A 23952-nucleotide genomic window follows, 5' to 3' on the forward strand; every position below is an offset into this window, starting at 1 on the left:
CAGTTTACAATTCAAATAACTCTCAAATAAGGAATTGTTAGCTGAATAATTTTATTAATATTTTCAGCTAAAACCTAAGAAGCTCAGGAATTACATCAGAATTTGCTGAATGCATATTAAGGTGCAATTACTCGGTCTCTTTACTCTCTGTTGTAGGAATGATTTGAAAAATAGTGGTAGCAATAATAATTTTACTAGTAATAATTTTTCAGGTGGGTGTTCTGTGGGTTATGTAATACAGAGGAACTTTGTCTAGCCACAAACCTCCCACAATCAAGAGTGAGAAAGTACTGCAGGGTTTATTTCCCTCATACTTGGAAAATATAGGATGTCTGCCAGGGACCTGACATAAAATACATGCATAATGCATTGCATTTAATTCCTCACTCTAAAATCTGTGTGAGATGTGTCTAACTTTCCTTTTCTTCTGTTTATTTCCCTCTTGTCTCCAGTCTTGTCTAAAATGTTCACTTTTTTTCCAGGTCATTTCCTGTTCTCTGCTTGATATTGTGGCTCCTCTTCTCTCCCTTTTTGATTTTCAACTGCTCATGCATGTGCTGTCAACTTGCATACATACACACAATTAAATAGTTTGCACTCCTATCCAGTTATAACATGCTTAAAGCATTTCTTTCAGAAGGACATCTTGTCTGGATCTGAAAACATCAGTGGGTGCTTTTGTTCCCCTATTCCTTTTAACTTAGATTAGAAATTAGGTGTTAATTAGAAAACTAGGTGTTCAAATGAACCTGTAATATAACAAGTGTCTGTTCTGTGAGTATCATCAGCCCTTTGTAAGAGTGAAAAGCAATGCAGAAAACATAAGAGACAGGATCAAGCACGTATGAAGCAGTCACTGTCAAGATGAGTGCCAGGACAGTTCCTAAATGTCCCTGATGTTGCTGGTACTGAAGTGTTCTGCTTCCTTATTAGCAACCACAGCTGTTCTTCATTTTATGCAACTATCTTAACATAATAAAGCTTTTAGAGTTTTATTTTAATGTCAAAATCCTGACTTGTCTCATACACTTACTGTGAGATAAAAGTATTTACTTTAGGATCATTGTTCTTTGCACTGTGCTATGCAGAGGAGGCAAGAAGAGAGTGTATACATGTAAAATGAGATCCATATCTTCACTTTTCTTCTTCAGCCTATTTCTTCATCAAAGTCATTATGCCCAAGACATAAGCAAGAGTAAAAACTCAGGCAGGGAAATATCCTTCCTCTTAGTCACACTTAGGCACTGTTTAGAAAAAGAGTCACTCTATCCTCACCATCGTGACCTAGAGTTTAAAAATGCCTGGGGGGCATCTGAGGCAACTTCGAAGTGAGCTTCCTCCGAAGGGTGAATGGGTGGCTTTCTGCCAGCCTCTTAAAACCCTCTCCACATGTGAGTGGCCATTGTTCCCCTTGGGCAAGCACAGTTAAACCTTAATACACTGTCAGGGCAAGTCACTTCAGGGCAGTAGTAATGAGGGGAGTTTCACAATAGGATGTAGTTAGCACAGGGATCTTTCTGATAGAAAAAAAAAAAAAAGAACCCCGTTCTAACTTATGGCTGTAGTCTGCAATAGGGATAGAGAGTCAACAGCGACTAAAAATATGGAGCTCTGGATTCACTCTACCGATTGACTTCATCTTTTATGTGCCATAGAATGCAGTATATAGAGACCCAAAATAAGTATAAACAAGATAACTTTCAGGAGCTTTTTTAAAGCAAGAATTAACTTGCCCATAAACCAGAAACAGTCCAGCTGTGACAGCACACTATTTCATATGGACTCATTTTCCATTCTAGAAAGCAACCATTAGCTGATGTGGAATTTTGTGTTAATGTGCCCAACTTTCACTGTCCAACCTAACTTATTGAAGGTGCTCTCTGCTTTCATGGTGATTGAAGCTAGATTCAGTTCTTGTTAGCCAATGTCAGAATCTGGCTCCATACATCTGTTTCCTAACACACATCCTCTGCAACCACTTACTAGAGTAGCAACAGATGATAAAGAATATGTCCTTGGCAAAGTGTCTAAGCTAAGGGAGGAAATTAAATAGTCTGAGTCTGATCCCATACCAGATTTTATACTCAAATGGAAACAGCATTTGGTTATTGTGAGGATTAGCAAATCAGTCCTTGTAAAAAAACATATATATCTACTAAAAGGTAGCTTCAGCTGAGTTAGTTCCAATTTATAAAAATGTATATGACAGTGGAACTTCATCTACTGAAACTGCAGTTGTCAGAATTTATCTAACAAACTGTCTCATGTTTCGTGTGCTTGATCTATGATTTATTCCTTAGAGGGGCTCATGGAGTTTTGCTCAGTGGTGGGCAGATATTGTTTGAGAAATATAATTGTTTTTGTAGTTCTCAGACTCAAAAAATGGAAGTAGAACAGTATTACCTTTTTAAATTTTTAATTTTTTTTTTTTTATGGCTTTGGCTATTGGGGTATTAATGCAGTAAGGAACTGTATTTTAGGTATGGATAGTACCAAGTGATTTATCCACTGCAAACCTTATACATTAACTTTTTCTCAAAAGCCAAACCAAGATTAATTTTAAAACTTCTTTGCATCCCTGTACTCATAATACACATACTGCATTTTATTTAACAGTATTTTCTGTATTTAGAGGTACTGATATTTTGGAGTAGAACATGATCAAGTAACTCAAGACATAAAACCAACTTTTACATAAGTCAGGTGTTCATCTGCTATTGCATTTTATGTATTAAGAAAAAATAGCAGAGGCATTAATTCTCAAGCCACCTATGTCAAACTATCAAAGCAGGTTTCCAGCATATTTTCCAGTAGTGCTCTGTTAGTTTGGAAAGTTAGCAGAATAACCCCCTGTTTATTGTCCATAGGCAGTGAGTTGAAAAACTGATTTTAAAGCCTAAACATTATGATCTTTTTCAAATACAAAAAAAGCCATGAGTTCTTATGAAAGAAAGAAATTTGAATACTGAGTCAAACCCCAGTAAATTCTTGTCTGGTGAAAGAAATTGAAATAATGCTTTACCAGAACTTTTAAATACCTTTAAAAAACATGTGAAGTTCATTATCCCAAGGACTTAATATTATACTTCGAGCCACAAATGTGGTGCTTTGCATTAGCCAAAATATAAAAGACCAGAATCTAAGATATATCTGTATTGTAATCTGCCTGCTAAAAGACCATGCTCAGTGCTCCCAGATTTAGAAAGTCTGCACGTGCAAGAACAGTGGCAAAAGAGTAAAGGATACTGTACCTGTCCACACTAAGGGCACACAGGTTAAGGACTGTGATTCCCACTGATGCCTTCTGGATAAAGGGAAGGAATTTGCAAAGAAACTGTCCAAATTCTGTATTTCCAAAAGGCCACTTCTGAGCCAGGAGCTAAAGAGAAGATACAAAATAATCAGAATATTTAAACAGTAACCTAGCAAGTATGCCACAATTGCAGTTATTTCCTGTCTTAGACGCAGCCAGTGTAACCTTGAATTCTCCTTAACTCAAGCATATCCTTAGTACTGAGCGGATCTGGGAACTAACTGCTACTGTGGAAGCACAGAAGTTGAAAGTTTACATAAAATGTTGACCTCATGGTGTTGCAATAGTAAATTGCATTGTTAATTTTTTTATTATTGTGAACCTGCCAGCAGTACTGAATCATGAAAATCCAGCTCAAGCCTGTCATAAATGGTTGTGATTGCTGTGTCCCAGAACCAGGCAGTCAAAACATAACTCGGGGTCCATAATGAAATACCTCAGGCCAAGTCCTGATGCTGCACGCAAATAGATTCTTGTCATGGTAAATGTACCATTGAGTAACTCATGGCAATATTCAGTGCCAGACTCTGAGGAGTGTGAAGAAAACACTGTGCATGCATAATTTGTTCCATATTGCATTTTAAAGGACAACCGTGCAAACATGTGGGCTGTGCTTCAAGGCAACAGAAAGGCATCCATTGGAAAGATGTGAGTGACTGGGGCTTAGAGCAGTATTTCCAAGGAATAATTTACATAATAAATATTAGTACAGTGATTCATGTGCATAGTTGTGAAGAATTAGCATATAAGTAGTAATATTTCCAGCTATAACTGCTAAAGCTTTGAACGTGTCTTTGGTAGCAAGTGTACATATAAAATACAGGACATAAAATTATTCAGGATAATCAAATCCACAACTGGCTGCAGAGTCACAGAAGATCACCCTTTACCTGTGCTGACATTAAATGGCAGATTACATTCAATGAAATCTACTCAATAAAAATTGAATACATACGAAGTACTGAGCCCCAATTTAGCTATTTTAACTCAAGTAAGGGATATTTCAGCCCTCGTGAATAGTTCTATATAAAAACAAAGTCAGTAAACCTCCTCACTCTTGCACTACCATTTTGTTCACCTTCTTCTCTAAGTCTCTGCTGCTGAGGCTTTCTTAGTGGTAGGATGTTCATGTTTTGAGAGTTAGCTTTGCAACCACAAGGACTAGAAATATTTTTTAGGTCTTGGAACACACTTATCTGCTAAAAGTGGGTGTATTCTCGTTGTAGAATTAGAAAAACAAATTCTGATTGTAACTCAGGACTATAGTATTCAAAGTAAACATTTTATTTCTATTTAAATTACTGCTTATCTGAAGTATGCTAATAATCACGACCTTTAGCAATACAAATGTCAACTGTGGGAAGTTGAAATTCTCATCTATCTTTATCTTAGTTAAGGTAGATGTTACCTCTCTGTTTTTTCATAGCATGAGTTTTTCAGAGAACTTTGCTGTAGTGTATAGATGTTTATCACAAAATTCCACCTAAGTAGGAATTAATCTGCTCCTCATAGTCCTGCAGTGGATTTTTTGCACTCCCTCTGTTTTATAGTCATTCATCACAATGCTGAGTTACTTGTGATTTTGTCCCCCAAATGATACCTCAAAAGTGCTGGAAGCAGCTATGCACTCTACATTGCCTGTGTCTCTCTAGGACTATATTAATGTCATTTGATTACTTGTACTTCAGGACAGATTTTAGCAACTCACACCTTTCAGCCAGCTCGGTGGAAACTGTGGATCAAACAGTGCAAGCACTTTTGGTGTGGTATCCCAGTTTAGGATAGTCACATTTGATGAAAGGAAATTCCCCTTTTCTCAAAAGACTAGGGATTGGATTGCTAGGATTGGTGATTTAACTGCAGTACCTTCAGCAGCAAAGGTGATAAGTTTATATCTGCAAGCTCTTGATTAGTTCCTCTGATTCTATCTGTATTTATAGACTGAATGAAATACATTGAAAGCTCCAGCAGAATTGCTTTCCAGATAGGTTTGCAATAGTGTAACAAATGTTTGCAGAGCATATCCTGCCTTTGCCTAGAACTCTCATATGAGATTTTAGTTTTTATCACAAAAAAGTTGAAAAAAGAAGGGATGATCACCCATAGTAATTCAACCATGTTGTAGTCACATGGAATTTCAGCTCCAAACTCCTGGCTGGGTTTGGGTAAAACCAGAGTAGTTCTCAGTCTGGGAAGGCTAAATTATAAATGGCACTGCCATGGAAAAGCAGCTCTAGCAGACTTCTGTCAATCCCCTGTGCCAACCAGAGCCCCCAAACCCATTTATCATTACAGATCACACTTTAAAAGGCAACTGAAAGGCACCTATTCATTTCAGTGCCCTGACTGTGGCTGTAGCTACACCAGCAGTAGAAACGAACAAGCACTTTGTAGTGACTGTGAAACTCTGCTACTACAAGGCAAATATTAGCTTCAAAAAGAAAAGTGTTGTACTTGAAAAAGGTTCACTAACTCATTACTCCTCACGGGGAAGCTTTACCATGCTTCCAGCATGTACGCTTCAACCCCACACCCCAGGAAGCTCTCCTTTTTTGAGATTAAAAGTATTTTATTCCTTTTGTTTCTTACACTTTCCACTAATTGAAGTAATCTCAGTACCAAATCATTAGACATTCTTTTCAAGTGGATTTTAATCAAAATCCCTGGGACCAGAAATAAGGTTTTTTGATTTCAAGATTCACTTTGCAATCATTTCTGGGGGTGTACTCCATTATCACTTGGCATCAGCTATGCATTCATTACTTCCCCTTGGATCAGGTGCCAATTTTTTCTTCTGTAGATATTTTTAGTCAGCAAATCTGACCCTGTCTTTAGTTTTACTAATTTTAGCATCAAAATAAGTCCATTTCCCTCTGTTCTGCCCTAGCATTGTATGGAAATTTCAGAAGGAAATAATACATTTATTTTGTATTTTAAAAAATGGAGCCAGGAATTTAATTTAATTAATCCTGATTTACTTAGGTGCAATACAAGAACTGGAACTACTGGCTTTGCCCTTTGAGTGCTTTTGCATATTTTAATATTGAAACAAAATTATTATAAAATTCTAGAAAATTATATTTTCTCTCAAGGCTCTAGGATAGAAGAAATCAGACTGATTGCTCCTACTTATGTCCCAGTTCTCTATAAGTTGTGGAAGTGGATTGTGCTTTTGCAAACCCACTTACAAAATCTCTGAGGTTTCAAAATAAGTCATGTGCAAAGGAAACACACTTTTCCCTTGTGTAGTTTGCAATTTAAGAGTATTTCATACTGTGGTGCAATTCCTGAGAAAAGAGTGTGGTCAACATGTATTTTTGCACTGACATCAGAAATCAAGACTGCCCTTTAAAAACTCACAAAGTGACCAGACAGCCAGCCACAGCTTCCTTGAGCATCCTCCCTTCTCTGCTGCTTTATATGGCCTCTCTGCCCTGAGTGCAGCTGAAGACAAACAAGACATCAGCACTGAGAACATTCCTTTGCAGTGATTTTTAAATGTCACTCCGTTGATTTTATTCTGCTGCTGCTGCTATTTTCTAACCCCCCTCAGTATGGTAGCTGATGTACAAAACACCAAGTCCCACTGTGCATCCCAAGCAATTTATATATAGTCTGAAAGAGAGACTGCTGTAACCCCACCACATGAGTGCTGCCCAGAGCAGGCTCATGTGCAGCCACAGTGTTTATCTCATGCCAGGCTGATCCTGTGTTTGCAGGCAGATGATGGCCCTGGAGCTCAGCTCAAGATAGATGGGCTTGTTGGGGTGCTGGATAGGAACTGTCTCTGAGCTGCTCTATTAAAACTCCTTCAGCTCAAGTGCATGTCAGGAGGTCCCCTCTGTCTGCCATGTGCCATTGAGGATGGCAGCAAAGGCTTCATACCTGCCCTTTCCTGCTCTGATTTCATCCTAGTGCTCTAGAGACTGCCTCTTCCTATATCCATGTGGGACCATTGTTGTGCTGACACACAAGGTGTTCTTCCCAGAAACTGAACTGTGTTCCTTACAAGCATTGTCCCTCAAGCTGCCACCACCTAGGACGCTCTCCTGAGTTTCATGGCATTTAAATGTTCCATGATACTGCTGGAACAACTCTGGCACAACCATGGAAGTCAGCTTCTATTCTGTCTTCAGGAAAAATAGAAATATCTTCTTTATTCCACAACTGAAATTACACTTGGGCAGTAATGGAGAAAGGGATCCAGCCAGCAGATTTAGTCTGTGTAGATACAATCCAGTTGTGTAAGTCACCAACATCTCCTAACTGGGGAGCAGCAGTTACAAAAGCAGTGTAGTCTGGGGTGATTGTCTTTTCTTGCCACATAGCCCAGAATGAAAGATAAGGGAAATTCTTTTGGTTTTGTTACATCAGCACATTTGATATTGCTGGCTTTTTTTTTAGGCTAGTTTTTTTCTAGGAGATATTGAGCTGTCTAGATAAAGCTTAAATTGTGTTATACCATTATATATGTCCTTGTCTGATTGAAGGCATGATCCTTCAATGGCAATAGTATCTGGTGGTATTTTGGGTGGAATCTAGGAGATATCTGGCTCAGCACAAAAGTGTCTAAGTTCTGTACCACTGAGTTGCTGCATTAAGTGACAAAAGATGATGATTCCGACTGAAGTGTCTCACCTATCTCTGATCTGTAAGACTGCTTAGTTAGGAATAAGGATGTATTGAGTCCTCAGCAGTGGTATTTTGGTTGTGGTGACTGAACAGGACCTTCTGTCCTCATAAAATGTTATAGGGTAAGAATTCATTGCATGTTTTCAAGCATTTCCCTTCTTTCTGAAACCCATATATACAGGAAAGAATTGCATTGCTGGACAAAGCTCATCCATTTCTTGCTTCACAAGTCAGCTGTGCTCCACCACTTTGCAGCAAAGAGGGAGAGCTGTCAGGGTGGAGAGGAACACAGTCTGTCTTTAAGTATTCCTTCCCACTGCTGAAGTGAAAAACCTCAGATTTTGAAAGGACAGCGACTAGAGGAAAACAAAGAGTAGAGGAAAACAAAGAACAAGGGTAGCCTTTATACTGCAGGGCATAAGATCAGTACTGAGTATATGGTGAGGTGATTGTTCAAGCTTCTGCCAGCTTTGGGATAATTTGTTTATTTAGTTATACTTAGATTGACAGCCCTGGCATGGTAGAGAAAACACACTCTATCTCTTCAACTCTTCTTTGCAGGAAATACATTCCTGATTTTGCTACAACCAAGAACTGTCTTTTTCCCACTTTGGGTGGATAAAAGACTGACTGGTTTTCTTCCTGGAAGAAAGGTTATGTGTGGATGCATGAGAACCATCAAAGATATTTTTTACTCTGAATTGCCCTGCCAGGGCTTTTTCTGCTATTTTGCTTATCTTAGCCTGGCTGAGTAAAGGTGAAGGTAGCAAAGGGTCTCATGCCATTCACTGAATGCCTACAGTGTTTTTCTCCTGCTTAGGCAGCTATGGAAGGGAATGTATAGTTTTTACACAAGGGAAAATAGATTATACTTCAAGAGATCCTGAAAAGTAAGGAAACAAATGCCCTGGTTTTGCAGCTGAACATTCTGGCTCAACTAACTGGACGAAAAAGAAATCCTAAGTTTTAGGTTCTTGTTAAAATGCTTATATTTATTACAAAAATCTACTTAGCGGTAAAACATTCCTAACAACTCTAGGCATCTCCCCTGTGGTATTTTTGCTGTTTACAAAGCAGGATTACTTTCCATGGTGTTGGCTATCTTCCCATCCTGTTAGGTAAACTGTTTCTCAGGCTGAGCTGCTCTTCTTCAGGGAAATGAGCTGCAAGGTGTGCTTATGTGCATGGTGATTTGTTGAAAGGAATTTTTTCAATCCCTGGGCATAATATTTCTTTTGTTGTTCTTCCAGCTGTGTTTTCTTTTGTGTGTTGCTAAAAAGAGTGACAGGATTTCTAAGAAGTTACTGCAGAACCCATAAGCCCTGAATATGCACAATCAAAACAATTCCTTGTTATCTGTAGAGTTCAGATGGTCGAGAAATAAAGACAGAAAACACACTAAAATATTCTCTTAAACCTAAAGTCGCTAAGTACTGTACACTATTTCAAATCCACAGAGCAGCAAGGCAAGCATGAGATGAGTTGAAGATGAGGGAGGAGCTGTGCATTGATGGGAACATATGTCCCACTCCCCAAAGAACAGCCTTGAGTTAAAGGCAGAGTGGATCTTGAACTAAGACCTAGAATATAAAATCTCTTCATTGACTGCTACCCTGGTATGCACATTTTGCTCTGCTGGGAAGTGGCAGTTTGTAAATAGAACAGATTCCTGATGGATTTCTGTTTCCTGCTCCATTTTGGGAAATTTCTGCTTTCAGGACTCAGTGATCAATTCCTGTGCTGCCTCTGGGTTTCTGCTGTGTTTGGTCACTACATGGAGACATACACCTGAAAAAATAGGTCCTGTGTGGAGCAGGTTCTGTGGGTTTCTGCATCACACTGGGCTACCCATTCATTGCCCCTTGGAATCCCTGATAAGAATTTCTTGAAAACCAGAATGTAGTTGTTCTGAGGCCTCAGAGTTTCCTACTTGTGTTGGTACTTCATTGAGAAACACACACTATACATATGAAAAATTCTGCCTTTAAAGAAGGGTATCGTTTCTACCTTTTTGTGTGCTGTTGGCTTGGCTTTATACTCCTTTGGCACAAAAGATGCCACTTGTTCTATCAGCTGTCAGATATAAGATCAGTGCCAGTGTGGCTAATTAGAATCCCCATGTAGTTATAATTATTCTGTTGGTGAAGGTATTCAGATATGCCAAATAATTTTTGATTCAGAAGGGATTGCTCTGACATTTACGCACGTGCTCTGATGCTAAAAATTGTCCATGACTAGAAATGCTTTAGCTGAGTCTTTCTTTACTGAAGACAGAATGGATGAGCATGTTTGCTTGCTGTCAGGTACCTTCTATATTTAGATTTTTAATATTCTGGGTGGATTACTCAGATTTATATAATGTTGCAACTAAGTAAGCATGAATACCAATTAACAAACTGGAAATCCTCCTGTTTTATTCAAGAAAACATCTCCTTGAGCTGTCTGAGCAGTGAACGCTTGATTTTTTCCCTGGGTAGATGCCTTCCACTTTATAACAGTAAAATTGCTAAGAAAATATTATTAAAGAAACAGGTTAAAAGCTGCCAAATTTGTTTCATCTACTTTGTAAACTAATGGTTTAAGGAGTTAAGCATATTCTGATCTAAGGCAGTGCAGTTTATGTCAGCCCTTTTTAGGCCAGTTTCCAAGAAATAGAACCCATTTTTATGTTTTTCTCTAAAGTGCATAAAACTGGAAGCAGAGACAGCTGAGGACTTCCCAATAACAGTTAAAATTTTGCCATTCTAAGGCTGAGAGCCTTGATCTAGAGTGTTTCAAGCTCCAGGAGCTCAGGAAAGAGCAGTGGCCAGCAGTGTCTGTGGTGAGTACCTGTTGTTGCTGCTGTTCTGCTGTGCTCCAGCCATGAGAGCAGCAGCAGGAACAGCCATAAGGGTCTGCCAGAGCTCAGAGCAGCCAAGCCAGCACTGGTGCTGTGGATATTCTGCTGCTGCCTTTGTACTGCTAATGTAAAGCCTTTGTGGAAAGCAGCCCTCTGAAGAAGTTTTCTTGCATTGCATCTGAATTTGTTTGCTAAAAAATGCACATGGCAGTGATGGGTAATGCAGGTGATCAGCAGCTTTCTGTTATGTGCTAATGCCACCTGATACCTTATACAAGAAAAGGAACCCGTCTCTTCTTCAATGCCTTCAATGCCTACCTCTACAGCTGTGTAAAATATGAAAGTTTTATTTTCTGGTCTTCTTTTCCCTGCAGAGAAATAATTTTTACTCATATAGAGGTTTAGACTTTGACATCTTGAAAGTCTGAGATGGGTATGTTTTGGGTAAAAAGGAGACTATTTGGGTCCTGATGGTATAAAAATGTGATTGAAAATTAAATTGCCTTAGTTTAGTCCATTAAGATTGGATTTATAACTGATTTAAAACTCAATTTATTAAGATTTTTAACACTGATTTGATACTTCAAGTGGATATAATGTGGTAATTAAATGTAATGGAGCTTTAACACATCCAGAACGTCTTCAAAGGACAGTAAATATTACTCACTTAAGCAATCTACTTAAGAATAAGGGGATTCCACTATATAATTACAGTAATTGGAGAAAGTAAGGAGTGAGTTTTTGAGCCTACTGTACCACAAAGAAAGGTTAAAAACATCAAACACCTGTGACCACATCTTCAGTTGACATAAATTACATAATTACTTTTTTCCCAGGATCATATCTTTGTTAATTGTGTAAATGCATAATAGTATAAAGGACTCAATTCTCCTGGGATCTAACATTGCCAGTTAATACAATTTTATACCTGCTTCTTTTTAAGGGTTTGAAAAATGGATTGGAGTACCAGCAGCATTATCTACTTCTCTTTTGAAAGTAGTATCAAAATAGTTAATAGTTAAGTACATACGTTTCAGGAAAGTGATTATAACTGTTTCTGATATTCAATAATAATTCCAGGTATTACACATTTTTCTACACAATGTGACCATCTTAACACTCTACCATTTGTTATTTTAATATGCAGATGAATGATTTAATCTGATTCCAGACCTCTTTTGTCCTAAAAATGAAGGTCTGACCTAAAGGTATGAAGTGTTTGAAACCACTTATATGTAGGATACAAATATATGGTTCAACATGAGGCTGACCCTGAAACTAAAAGAATCTTTTAAAATAAAGTTCTGAAGGGTATAAATTACTTTCTAACAAAAATAAAAACACTTGATTTTTTTTCCTTAAAAGCCTATCACTTCAATTATCCAATTGTCATATTTCCAGGGGCCACTCTTCACTGTCACTCAACAAGAGGAGCTGAAAGATGACACAGATTTTAGGATCCCTAGTGGTACAAACAGAAATGGCATTTGACGAACTAAACACAATTCCTAATGTAAGCATCCACGTTACTGAATGGTTCATATGAAAAATGGACTATAATAATAATAATAATAATAATAATAATAATAATAATAATAGCATTTCTTATCAGATATACCAAAGCCATAAATTCTTGCAGCAAACCCCAGACAACAAGGTGGTTGTATGTAGTAATTTATAAGTAATTTATTCTGAAAGTTAAATAACTGAAAAATAACTAAAATCTAGAATTAAGCTTTAAGGTTTATTTTAATTCTGCCTTCTTACATTGGTGACATTGGTGTCAAGGGGTTGCAGTTTTGTTCATAGCCTTTATTTATCCAATACTTCTCTGCAGCACAGAAATAATTTCTCATGTAGGCTAAGGAAATTTCATTCATCAAATCAGAACCATAGTTCAGCTCATCATGTAAGATATACCAAGACAAATGCACCTATGGAATTCCAGAGAACTGAGAGAAAAATAATAGGAAAAAATACATTGCAAAATAATAAAGAGAATATAAAAAATTTGTTTGTTACTTTCAACTAAACTTCCAAAGAATTTTCAGAAGACCATCAAAAGGCAATTCTGAAAGGCATAATTAATTCCAGATTTCCATTCCTCTTTGCAAAAAAGAAGCAGAGCTCTTGAAAGGTTAGAAAAAATTGTGAAATAAAATCCTTGTTCTTTGTTTGAACTTGACTCTGAAAAGAACTCATGCTATATTTCCTTAAAATGTACTATCAGATATACCATGAGAGTGACAATGCTGCCTTAGCAATTATCCATAAAGACATAAGAGCAATTTACTAGGGAGGAAACTGTAATACATCATGGGAGGTGCACTCATAGAATCACTGAATAGTTTGAGTTGGAAGGGACCTTAAAGATCATCCAGTTCCAGTCCCATGGACAGGGATGGGACAGGGATGGACACCTCCCACTAGCCCAGGTTGCTCAGAGCCCCATCCAGCCTGGCCTTGTGTAGGCTCTGAGTCCAGCTAAGAACCCCAGTCTGATGTCCCATAAGGCATTCACCCTGCTGTGGAAGACGGGAGGATCTCAAATCAGGAAGCTAATCTTTCTCATCAACTTGTTAATCCAAAATACCCTACAGATAGCTTATCAACTAATTGACAATTTAACTTCCCAGGTGGAGTATTGAAAAGTGTAAACTAGAATTCCCATTAAATCACATCCATAATAATTTACAGTCATCCTAGTTTCAAATTCATGCTATATTAAACCCAGTTAAACTTAAAAGACTTATCTGTAATATATACCACTGGATGATCAGAACCAGGTGCTGCATTTCACCATAGATAATGTCACAGAATCACTGGGCTGGAAGAGACCTTCAAGATCATCAAGTCCAACCCATGCCCTAACACCTCAACCAAACCATGGCACCGAGTGTCACATCCAATCTTTTTTTAAACACATCCAGGGATGGTGACTCTACCACATCCCCAGGCAGACCATTCCAGTACTTTATCACTCTTTCCATAAAAAACTTTTTCCTAATATCCAGCCTTTATTTCCCTTGATGCAGCTTGAGACTGTGACCTCTCATTCTGTCAGTTGTTGCCTGGAGAAAGAGACTAACCCCCAGCTGACTGCAACCACCTTTTAGGAATTTGTAGAGGGTGATAAGGTCACCTCTGAGTCTCCTTTTCTCCAGGTGAAACACCCCCAGCTCCCTCAGTCGTTCCTCACAGGGTTTGTGTTCCCAGCCCCTCTCCAGCCTTGTTCCCTCCTCTGGATGCGCTGGAGTGTCTCAAGGTCCTTCCCAAACTGAGAGGCCAGAACTGGGCACAGCACTCCAGGTGTGACCTCACCAGTGCTGAGTACAAGGGAAGGAGGGTGACCTCCCTGCTCCTGCTGGCCACACTGTTCCTGATACAGGCAGGATGCCACTGGCCACCAGAGCACACTGCTGGCTCGTGTTCATCTGGCTGTCACCAGTACCCCCAGGTCCCTTTGTGCCTGGGCACTGTCCAGCCACACTGTCCCCAGCCTGTAGCACTGCAGGGGGTTATTGTGGCCAAAATGCAGGACTCGGCACTTGGACATGTTAAACTTCATCTTACTGGACTCTGCCCATCCATCCAACCATTCCAGGTCTGTCTGCAGAGCCCTCCTACCTTCCAACAGATTGACACACGCTCCCAGCTTAGCCTGCAAATTTACTAATGAAGGACTCAATACCCTCATCCATGTCATCAATAAAGATATTGAACAGAGCTGGCCCTAGCACAGACCCCTGAGGGACACCACTGGTGTCTGGCCCCAGCTGGATGCAGCACCATTCACCACCACTCTGGGCCCGGCCATCCAGCCAGTTCCTAACCCAGCACAGAGTGCTCCTGTCCAAGCCATGAGCTGCAGTTTTTCCAGGAGTGTGCTGTGGGAGACAGATGCCAAAGGCCTTGCTGAAGTCCAAATAGACAACCTCTGTCTTTCTTGCATCCACTAGGTGGGTCACTTGGTCATAAAAGGAGGACCAGGCAGGTCACACACGACCTACCCCTCCTAAACCCCTGTTGGCTGGGTCTGACACCCCGGCCATCCTGTAGGTGCTGCATGATGACATCCAGTATAAATTGTTCCATAACCTTACCTGGTACAGAGGCCAGGCTAATTGGCCTGTAATTACTGGGATCCTCCTTCCCCCCTTTTTGTGAATGGGCATCACATTGGCCAGCTTTCAGTCCTTTGGAACCTCACCAGTGAGCCAGGACTGTTGGTAAATGATGGAGAGCAGCTTCACAAGCTCATCTGCCAGCTCTCTCATCACCCTGGGGTGGATCCCATGTGCTGCCATGGATTTATGAGCATCCAAGCTGCTCAGCAGTTCTCTGACTGTCTCCTCCTGGATAGCAGGGGAACCATTCTGTTCCCTGGTGTCGTCTACCAGCCCAGGAGGACAGCTGTCCTGAGGACAAGCCAACTTCCCACTAAAGACTGAGGCAAAGAAAGCGTTAAGCACTTTCACCTTCTCCTCATCTGTAGTTACTGAGTTCCCGCCTGCATCCAGTAGAGAACAAAAGTTGGTCTTACCCTTCCTTTTGCTGTTAATATATTTATAAAAACATTTTTTGTTATCCTTTATGAAAGTTGCCAAGTTAAGTTTGGACTGAGCTTTGATCTCCCTTAACTTTTTTGCTACGTGCCCTAGCAAACCCCTTTAATAATTCCTGAGAGACCCTACCCTCCTTCCAAGGATGATACATTCTCTTTTTATTCCTGAGTTCCTTCAAAACCTCGTTGCCCATCCAGGCTGGAGGTTTGCCTTGTTGACTCATCTTTCATCACACAGGGACAGTCGGTTCCTGGGCCCTCAAGATCTCTGTTTTGAAGCTCACCCACCTTTCCTGAACTCATTTGTTTTTAAGGGCTGCTACCCATGAAACTCTCTGATGAAGTCTCCTAAACAGGCCAAAGTCTGCCCTCTGGAAGTCCAGTGTAAAAGTCTTATTCATGTTCCTCCTGATTTCACCAAATATCAAGAACTCTATAATTTCATGGTCACTGTGCCCCACCTGCCCTCCAACCACCACATCTCCCACCAGCCCATCTCTGTTTGCAAACAACAGGTCTAACACAGTCCCTCCCCTGGTGGGCTCGCTCACCAGCTGTGACAAAAGTTCTTCTCCACACACTCTAAGAACTTCCTGGACTGCCTCTTTTCTGCTGTATTAAGTTCCCAGCAGATGTCTGGTAGGTTCTACAAGAACAAGGGCTGGTGATCCTGAAACATTCTCCAGCTGCTTATAGAATAAATTGTCTACCTCTTCCTCCTGGCTGGGTAGACAATAACAGGCTCCCAGTGCCTCTGTACAAATGTAATACATGCACATAGAATTTTTCCCATTAATTAATTCAAATTTTATTATCTTGTCCTATGAATACCTGAGTTATAATGCAGTTATGATGTCAGTGTTATAAAGATGCAAAATGCATGTTTTAAAATCATTGTTTCCTTAATTTTAAAATCCAGTTTGAAACCACAGTTATTATAAAACCATGCATTTAAATGCATTAAAATATAAAACACATGTAAATAAAAGTAATTTGAATCTTTAAGGGCTGAAATTGTGAACAACACTTTTTCTTAATTATATGACATATATATTATATGATTTAGTGTTTGTAAATAAAACTCTTAATGTTTCTACTGAAAAAAAGAAAGAAAAAGTCAAATATCCTGTCAGCTATGCACCTGTGTATGGTCCACAAAGAGACAGGTACAAGCTTACAAAATTCTTTGATGATTTTATAAGATAATTCTAAGATTATTTTCTATGATGATTCTAAGTTAATATCAATGAAATATATTTTAAAAGGGCTCAGTTCTGTTCACCCAAGCATGTTCTGGCTTGAATTATATCTGTAAACATAAACTGCATCAATAAAAAAGCACTGCTTTAATGGCTTTGTTTAATTAAATTGGAAAATCAAAACACTGGATAAAAGAATTGCTGAGGAGCCTTTTTACACTTTGACAAATCCAGATGAAATTTAATATTTCAGAAATGGTCTGTGATATAATTGGAATGATTTTGAGAATCTGCTATTAATGAATATTAAATGAAAACTTTAAGCTCAACTTAACTGACGTAACCTCTTCCTTCAAAGTCATAATATGAAGCCTGCATATCACGGGGAGTATTTTCTATAAAAATATAAAGTAAGGATTGGACAATATAAAAATAGCAGCTAGTTCATCAAGGAGGAGAACAGTTTATAAAAAGTCTTCCCTCATAAATTCTTTTGCTAGCTGTAGCAGCTATGAGAAATGAAGAGCTCCTCTGAAATGGCCAAGGCCACACTTGGGTTAGGAGCTAAGAGCTACATTAACGGTAGAAACACTTTTTCTTGATGGAGGAGAGACCTGAGAGCAAGGGGTTTGTTGCAGAACAAAAAGGAGTTGTATTGTTTCCTTAAGTGCACTATTCATTGACAAAAGAGCACTAAATAGAGGAGGAAGCACAGAGAACAGCCAGGGAAGCGGCAAGGAGCTGCAGCTGGAATGGGTGGTGGTGTCCTACCTTGTAGACGATGATGGGGATGTCAATGACGATGTAGATAAGGTCTCCCAGTGCCAGGCTGGCGATCAGTGCGTTCGGGCCGTTCCTCATGCACTTGTTCTGGTAAATGATCCTCAGCAGAGTTGCATTCCCAACCATCCCAATGATGAAAATAGCACAGGACACCACGGTGTTGATGTATTTGAAAGTTTCAGCAATCTTAGTCTGCTGGGAGCATTTGACAGTTTGGTTGGACACCGGGGGCTGCATGGTGGTGAGGAGAATGCTGGATTCCATCCCTGAGAAGGTGGAAAGGGGGTTTCCCAAGTCACTCCTGTTGGAAATGTCTCTGTCAGAGCTGTCACTGAGGACAAATCCCGGGACCAGCAGCAGCAAGGAAACTCTTAAACACAACGCTTCCATCCTGAAGTCCCCAATGAGTAAATTCAGTGAGACAAGCGTTTTGGTTGTTTTTCTTTAGTATTTCAGTGAGACACTTCTCACTTTTTCACCTGCAGAGAGAAACTGTAAGCAAAAAAAGAAAAGGAAAAAAAAACACATAATCAGTACAACAGGTAGTCTAACACATCCTGTTTCTACTTAGGGAAGGTATCTGGATGTTCAGCCTCTGCAGCACATATGGATAAACACCTGTTTATACTCACTGTGCTGCTCTGAAATCTAGATTACCCCCATTACCTGTCTGACAAGAGGCAAACACAAAAATTTCCTCAAGTGATAGCTTATGCAAATAAGATCCCACAAAACCCTGCTGAAACAGAATTTGTATAGGGATGGAAAAAATAAGGGGGATGAAATTCTGTTTTGAAATATAGTCTTGGAGTCGACCTCTCTCGGAGACTGCTAAATGGTATTTTAGCTAAAGAAGAACTTACTATTTTTTTCTTTGAAAATGAAAGGTAAAGGCACTACATTAAAAATTAAAGGCAGTAAATTCATCAATTTTCTGAGTATTTTTGAGTTGCTGCAACAATTAGACTTTACATTATTTTTGTCTGACTTATTACCTGGATTTCAAATGAAAACTGATAAGACATGTATTTGAAATCAAAATCTGGACCAGATCCAAAATCCAGACCAGATCCAAAATCCCTAAATATTAGGAGGAAGATTTTATAGTCCTAGGATAGATCTCTAGCCAGGAAAATGCCTTCAAATTCTGTCATCTGGTTCTGAATGTAATTGCAACTCATGCTCAGTACTTAGCCACAGTGAAGTTAATAATAAAAACTTAAGCTCTTTAAGGATAAAAAAGTACTTGGTTATATTACTTAGTATTCTAAGCAACAACTCATGACAGTTCCAGGTAGGGAAGAAAGCATCATAGACTCCTGCCCTAATAAGTGTGACTGTCTGTGTGTAACCACTGCCACTGGGTTTGTAGATACCAAACCTCCAGTGAAACCAGGGATGCCATTTAAGTCCATTTTCCTGAAGTCTTGATTTAATTTAAGATTAAGATTTTTTTACATGGTTTATGTCTGCAAAACAAGACAAATTGCTGCAGTGTTGACAAAAGAAGAGTTGCAAATTGAGTATTTATAACTTTCTGATTTCCAGGGACTCGTCTGAAGTATTTGGGAGGATCCTTTTAAATAAATGAATCTTAATTTCATTCCCTGTGGGGCTGTTAAATCAGAGTTTATAGCAAGACGTTTACCAGAGAAGGAGGGAGAAAATTTACTGATAGTACTTCTGGAGCAGGCAGAGTATAAATATTTACTAGTATTGCAGGCTCCTGTTGTATGTGGTCTGTGGAAGTGTGTGTACCTCTGTGGAGCAGCAGATGCGATGCTGACCCGAGTATTCCTGTCTGGCATGCAGAGTGCTGTGCCTCACAGACCAGGGATCCGCCTTTCAATCCTTGTACTGCTGTATTGGAGTTCAGGAACTGGCCAACTGTGAGTTTCCATGGAGTTAATTTCAAAGTTTAACATACTAAATAGTAAATCCTTCTTTATTTAATTAAATTAAATGCTGGTTATGACAGTATCTCAGGACATATAGCAGCAGCATGGTCCAAGTGTTTTCACTTTAGGTTTCTAAATCTTACGAGAAACAACAGAGATGTTTGGCTGTAATTCTTTTCAGGCAAGGATTAATACTTGTATTATTTTCTTTGATTATGGTTCTTTAATTTACCAATGGGAAACATGTATCACTATTAATGGCTTTCCCAAGGAAATGTGATAAAGCTATGAATAGAAACCATAACCCTATGTTTTAGTAGTTATATTAGTTTCCTCCTTACTTTGTGACCCTTTTTGTGAAAATTGATGTATGTATCATATAAACATGGTGGCAGCATGGCTGCGAACAAAATTGCCATTTACCATCTCTTCCCTCTCCCGGAAGAAACTTTTGCCTTAGAAGAAAAATGAGAAAGTTTTTAATAGGCTAACTACTAAGGGTACTTTTTTTATAGGTTCCTGACAGCCCTTCATTCCTCTGTGAATATTTTTAAAGTGTTTATCTTGTTGCAGAATATAACATGCAGTCTGCCTCACATGAGTAACACACTGGCATCCCTGATAACTTTCTGTGATAAGGTAATCTAGGACTGTCCTTCACGCAGGCAGCCCGGGTACCTGGAGGGTGTGAGGATGCTCTGTGAATGTGGGAGCCACCCGCCTGTGTTGTGCCTGCAGCCGCGGATGCGGGGAACTGAATTCCTGACTTGCCTGGAGTACCAAACCAAAAAAATTCCCATGCCGAGGTTCGCAAGAAGAGACCGTACTAGTGGAAAAGAAATTGTTCCAAAGACCAGCTAAGATGCTAACAGTTCTTGATGAGTGCAAGGCAGCTGAGATGTGAACAGGAGCAAATGAAGCGGAGCAGGGCAGGAAGGCACCGAAGGGAACAACGCCGGCAAGGGGGATTCTCTGGGCTGCTCCCAGCGAGCGCTGCCGGGGAAGCCTCTGCTCCTTCTCCAAGGCGAGAGGAAACACGCTCCTTGCTCCGCCAGCGAAGGATCAATTCCAGCACGCACTGGCAAAGCAGTGCTGCCTGCCCTGCCGCCTATACAGAGAGCCTCTGGCAAGATCCATACATTGCTGAACTTTATGGAATAGCAGCTCCCCCAGGCTGCCTTGTGCCCGTCTCTCGTTCTCTCTCCCTCCCTCTGTCTCTCACGCTCACACCCGCACACAGAGGCGCACCACCGGCCCCGAATCCTTGTCCGGGGCGTTCCCAGCGGTGCGGAGGCGCCCGCGGCTCGGGCCGGGCTGTTCCCGGCGTGGGATGGGGATGGGGCTCCCGCAGCATCCCGCACTCCCCCCGCCGCGCCTCCCCGCCCGGCTCACCCTCATGCTGCGGCTGCCGGCGCCGCCGCCGCCGCCTCGGAGAATTCCTTCGGAGTGGCTTTTCCTGGGATAGTCTTACCAGATCCTCCTGCCTGCGTCTGACTGGGTGGAATTGAAAATCCCCACCTCCGCTGAATCAGTGAACGAGAGAGACAGAGTGAAGAAGTCGGAGCGTCCCCTCTTCACTGCCCCCTCCCCCAATTAAAACAAACCTCCAGCCCGAACTGAGCCCCTGCCAATGTTAAACACAAAGGCTGCCTCCCGGGCACAGGGGAACACGGAGCTCCTTAACTCTTTCCTGGCTGAAACTGAGCGCAGCTGCTTCGCTGGACTCATCCAAACCTCAGTTCCTCCCCGGAACCCACTGCTGCAGCTGCCTGCTATGGCACGCAGGATTCTCTGCAAGGGTCTCTACCTGATCCCACCAGACGGCAGAAGATCCATGAGCAAAAACTGATCCATGAGCAAAATCAGATTTCCGTGGGAAATCGGATTAAATAAACTTCTTTTGCTTTGCATTTGCCCCGGGGCTGGCCGGGATCAGTCTCTGAAACAATCGGTAAAATTTTGTGTGTAAGAGTTTCAAAAATGCTGGATCCGTAAACAGAAACTGCTCCTGAGTGAAAATTTCTTTGATCCATCAAGGACAAACACATCTGCTAATACATTTACTTGCTATTACATTTTTTGCTGCATTTACAGGGATAATAAGAGTGAGGCATTTTCTGTCATTCCTATGTTTCCCATTACTATTCTTCTGTCAAGAGAGAGGTACAAAAAAATCTGTGCAGAAAAAGTGGAAAGTTCACTTATACCTAATGATATTTTCTCACAATGAGAAAAAAAATGTGTATCAGAGGGAGCAGCTTGTACAGGAAAGAGTTTCAAAATCCTTTCTTTCATGCCAGCAAGTTTATGAAATTTTGAGTCCTTTGTTGAATCATTTCAGGTTTTTCATTTCCTGGCAAGTTGTCATCTGGTTGTACCACAGAAATTATTTTCTAAACATATATGGACTTCATCTGAATAAAAAAGGCAACCTTCCTAAATAAGATGTAAAAAATGTCGTCCTAAAACTGCAAAAGTAGACTGAAAAAAACCAATAGAAAATGTGAATAAAAATATCTGGCACTAAATCACATAGGAAATTGGTTTGAACTTTTTCAGTTTTGCATAGTTAAAAGTATGCTTCTGTAATATGTTTGAAATCATCTGATAAATCTTGAACAGGAAAAACCAGCAACTGGATTGACTGGATTAGCAGTATTTTATTACTTCTAGAAAGTCATCTCAGTTAAATGAAGTGTCAAAGCACAGGATCTTTGAAGGAACATACATGTTCAGCTGAGAATCACAAGGAGCCCACTGTTTGTGAATCAGATAGAAAGTTTTATTGAAAATCTCAGGTTGCTGTGAAATTCAATAAAGTCTGATAAGCCACTAAATTATCCATATACTACTAAAAAAATTCTTTACTGTTTGGTCCTAGGTGCTTAGTATTAATGATTAGCTTTGTCAAGAATCAACTTCATGGTAACTTGTTGGAAAAAAACATTGAAGAGCTGGAAAGGCTGTTATTAAAAACCATGTTCACTTTATGAAGTGCTTTATTGAATGCAACTCTTAAATCTCTTGTATGTTCTCTAAACATTGTTAAGACCCAATTCCTTTCCTGGGATTATTTGACCTTTATGTCTAAACAATTAGAACTGTAAAAAAAAACAACAACAACCCCCCCCAAAACAAACCAGAACAAAACAAAGCAAAAAAGTACGTTTCTGATCTCATTCAAGCACACATTTTTTATTTAAATTCATAATACATGATTCCATGCGTAACTCTATTTACTATTACATGAAATAAATGTAATGAAATTATCAAATTTACTACGCTGTTAAAGATCTATTTATAGACAGCCTTTATAACAGCTTCTTTTACTGCTAATCCACATAAGTAGTATTAGCTATTAGAAATTACTGATCCTTGTTATTTTTACTGTTGCTGATTTTTTAAATGAACCTTTGTTTTGTTTTTAATCTTCTAGGTGTCTAAAGCTCACTTGATATCTTGTCTTAAACTAAGATAAATTCAAAAATTATATTTAGTAGTTCCTGCTTTTATGGTGTTCAGGAAAGTAACATGGAAGAGGAAGTTTTCACAGAATTAGGCAAAAACTGTAGTTGCAAATGCAGCTGACCTCAGCTACTGGGAAAAGTGATAAAATGCAGTTCTTTAGACCAAGATATTTTCATCTTTTAGAGACACTTTCACCATCATTGTAGGACTGCTGTCCTGTGTGGGGAAGAGTTGACTGAGGACTCTGTGTACCAGTTTCAGCACAGTGAAAGTGTTTCCCCTGACCTCTTCTGTTTTGTGACTTCAGCAAACTGCTTAGCTTGTCTCAAATAACTCCAGAGATTCAGAGTAAGGGCAATGTATCAATCTCATTAGGAAAAAATCCAATTGGATTTGCAGCTGGAGTCGAGAAGACTATCAGCAAATACCAGCTTTTATAAAGCTATTGATTTCCATGAAGCCTTCAGGTATTAGAAAGAAATATTTTCATTTTATTGGATTGAAAGGTGTGTTAACCAAATGTATTACCTGTTAAGCCACTTACTTCCATGGATTTGGTATGAAATAGGAACATATGATCATCAAATTGTTGAGTTCTAAATCAAATTACTGAGATTCAAAAGACCAAAATCAAAACCAGGCATTGTCTATAACTGATATTTCCATAAGCAGTCAGTTGGTGGGTTTATAATCCATAGCATTTTCAGAAAACCAGATGTTATTAATGACAAAGGTTGCAAATATCTAATTATTCTGAATTCTTTCACTAGATTTCTGATACAGTTTTTATCAGAAACAATACAAAAATAATAAATAGGAGCCACTTGGAGAATTTGGAAAAATGCACCTAAATACTTTGGTTACAATACCAGATAACTGTTTCGCTTTGAATTCAATACCTAGGTCTAGTGAACAAGAACTCAGCAAATCCAAAACTTCTCATGGAATCCTGCTAATTTCAAAAATACTTGTTGGGCAGGTTTCTCAACTTTTATTACCCCAGTTCAGTCTGAAGCTGCACATCACTGAACAAAACGAAGAATCATCCAAACCATAGAGAGTGTTTCTATCTTGTGTAGATTGTCTGTTCTTTGACAAGAGATGCACTTACGCAGCTGCCTTAGAAGAATTCAGTTAAAAATGGCACCCTCCACAAAATCTAAATACATTGAAACTCAGGGCTCATTAATTCCAGTGATCACTGAACCAGTTATTTGCTTCTGTTGCATAACATTTCTGTTTCCCAGCAGCTGATT

General features: G+C 39.6%; 1 protein-coding gene across 2 annotated transcripts in view; it reads right to left on the reverse strand.

Moving 5' to 3' along the window:
* Positions 1-20848, reverse strand: part of EDNRA (endothelin receptor type A) — a 32903-nt gene extending 12055 nt beyond the window's left edge. The window contains exons 1-3 of one of the 2 annotated variants that reach the window (XM_064416695.1): positions 20621-20848; positions 17319-17822; positions 3252-3379 (exon numbers count right to left, since the gene is read on the reverse strand). In XM_064416695.1, the coding sequence (XP_064272765.1) occupies positions 3252-3379; positions 17319-17720 (530 nt within the window). In that variant the 5' untranslated portion in view covers positions 17721-17822; positions 20621-20848. The remainder of the gene's footprint in view (positions 1-3251; positions 3380-17318; positions 17823-20620) is intronic. The other variant, XM_064416696.1, reaches the window with a different exon arrangement.
* Between the last annotated feature and the right edge of the window lie 3104 nt (positions 20849-23952).

The sequence above is a fragment of the Passer domesticus genome, chromosome 4, assembly GCF_036417665.1.
Source record: "Passer domesticus isolate bPasDom1 chromosome 4, bPasDom1.hap1, whole genome shotgun sequence".
In the NCBI taxonomy this organism is placed as follows: Eukaryota; Metazoa; Chordata; class Aves; order Passeriformes; family Passeridae; genus Passer; species Passer domesticus.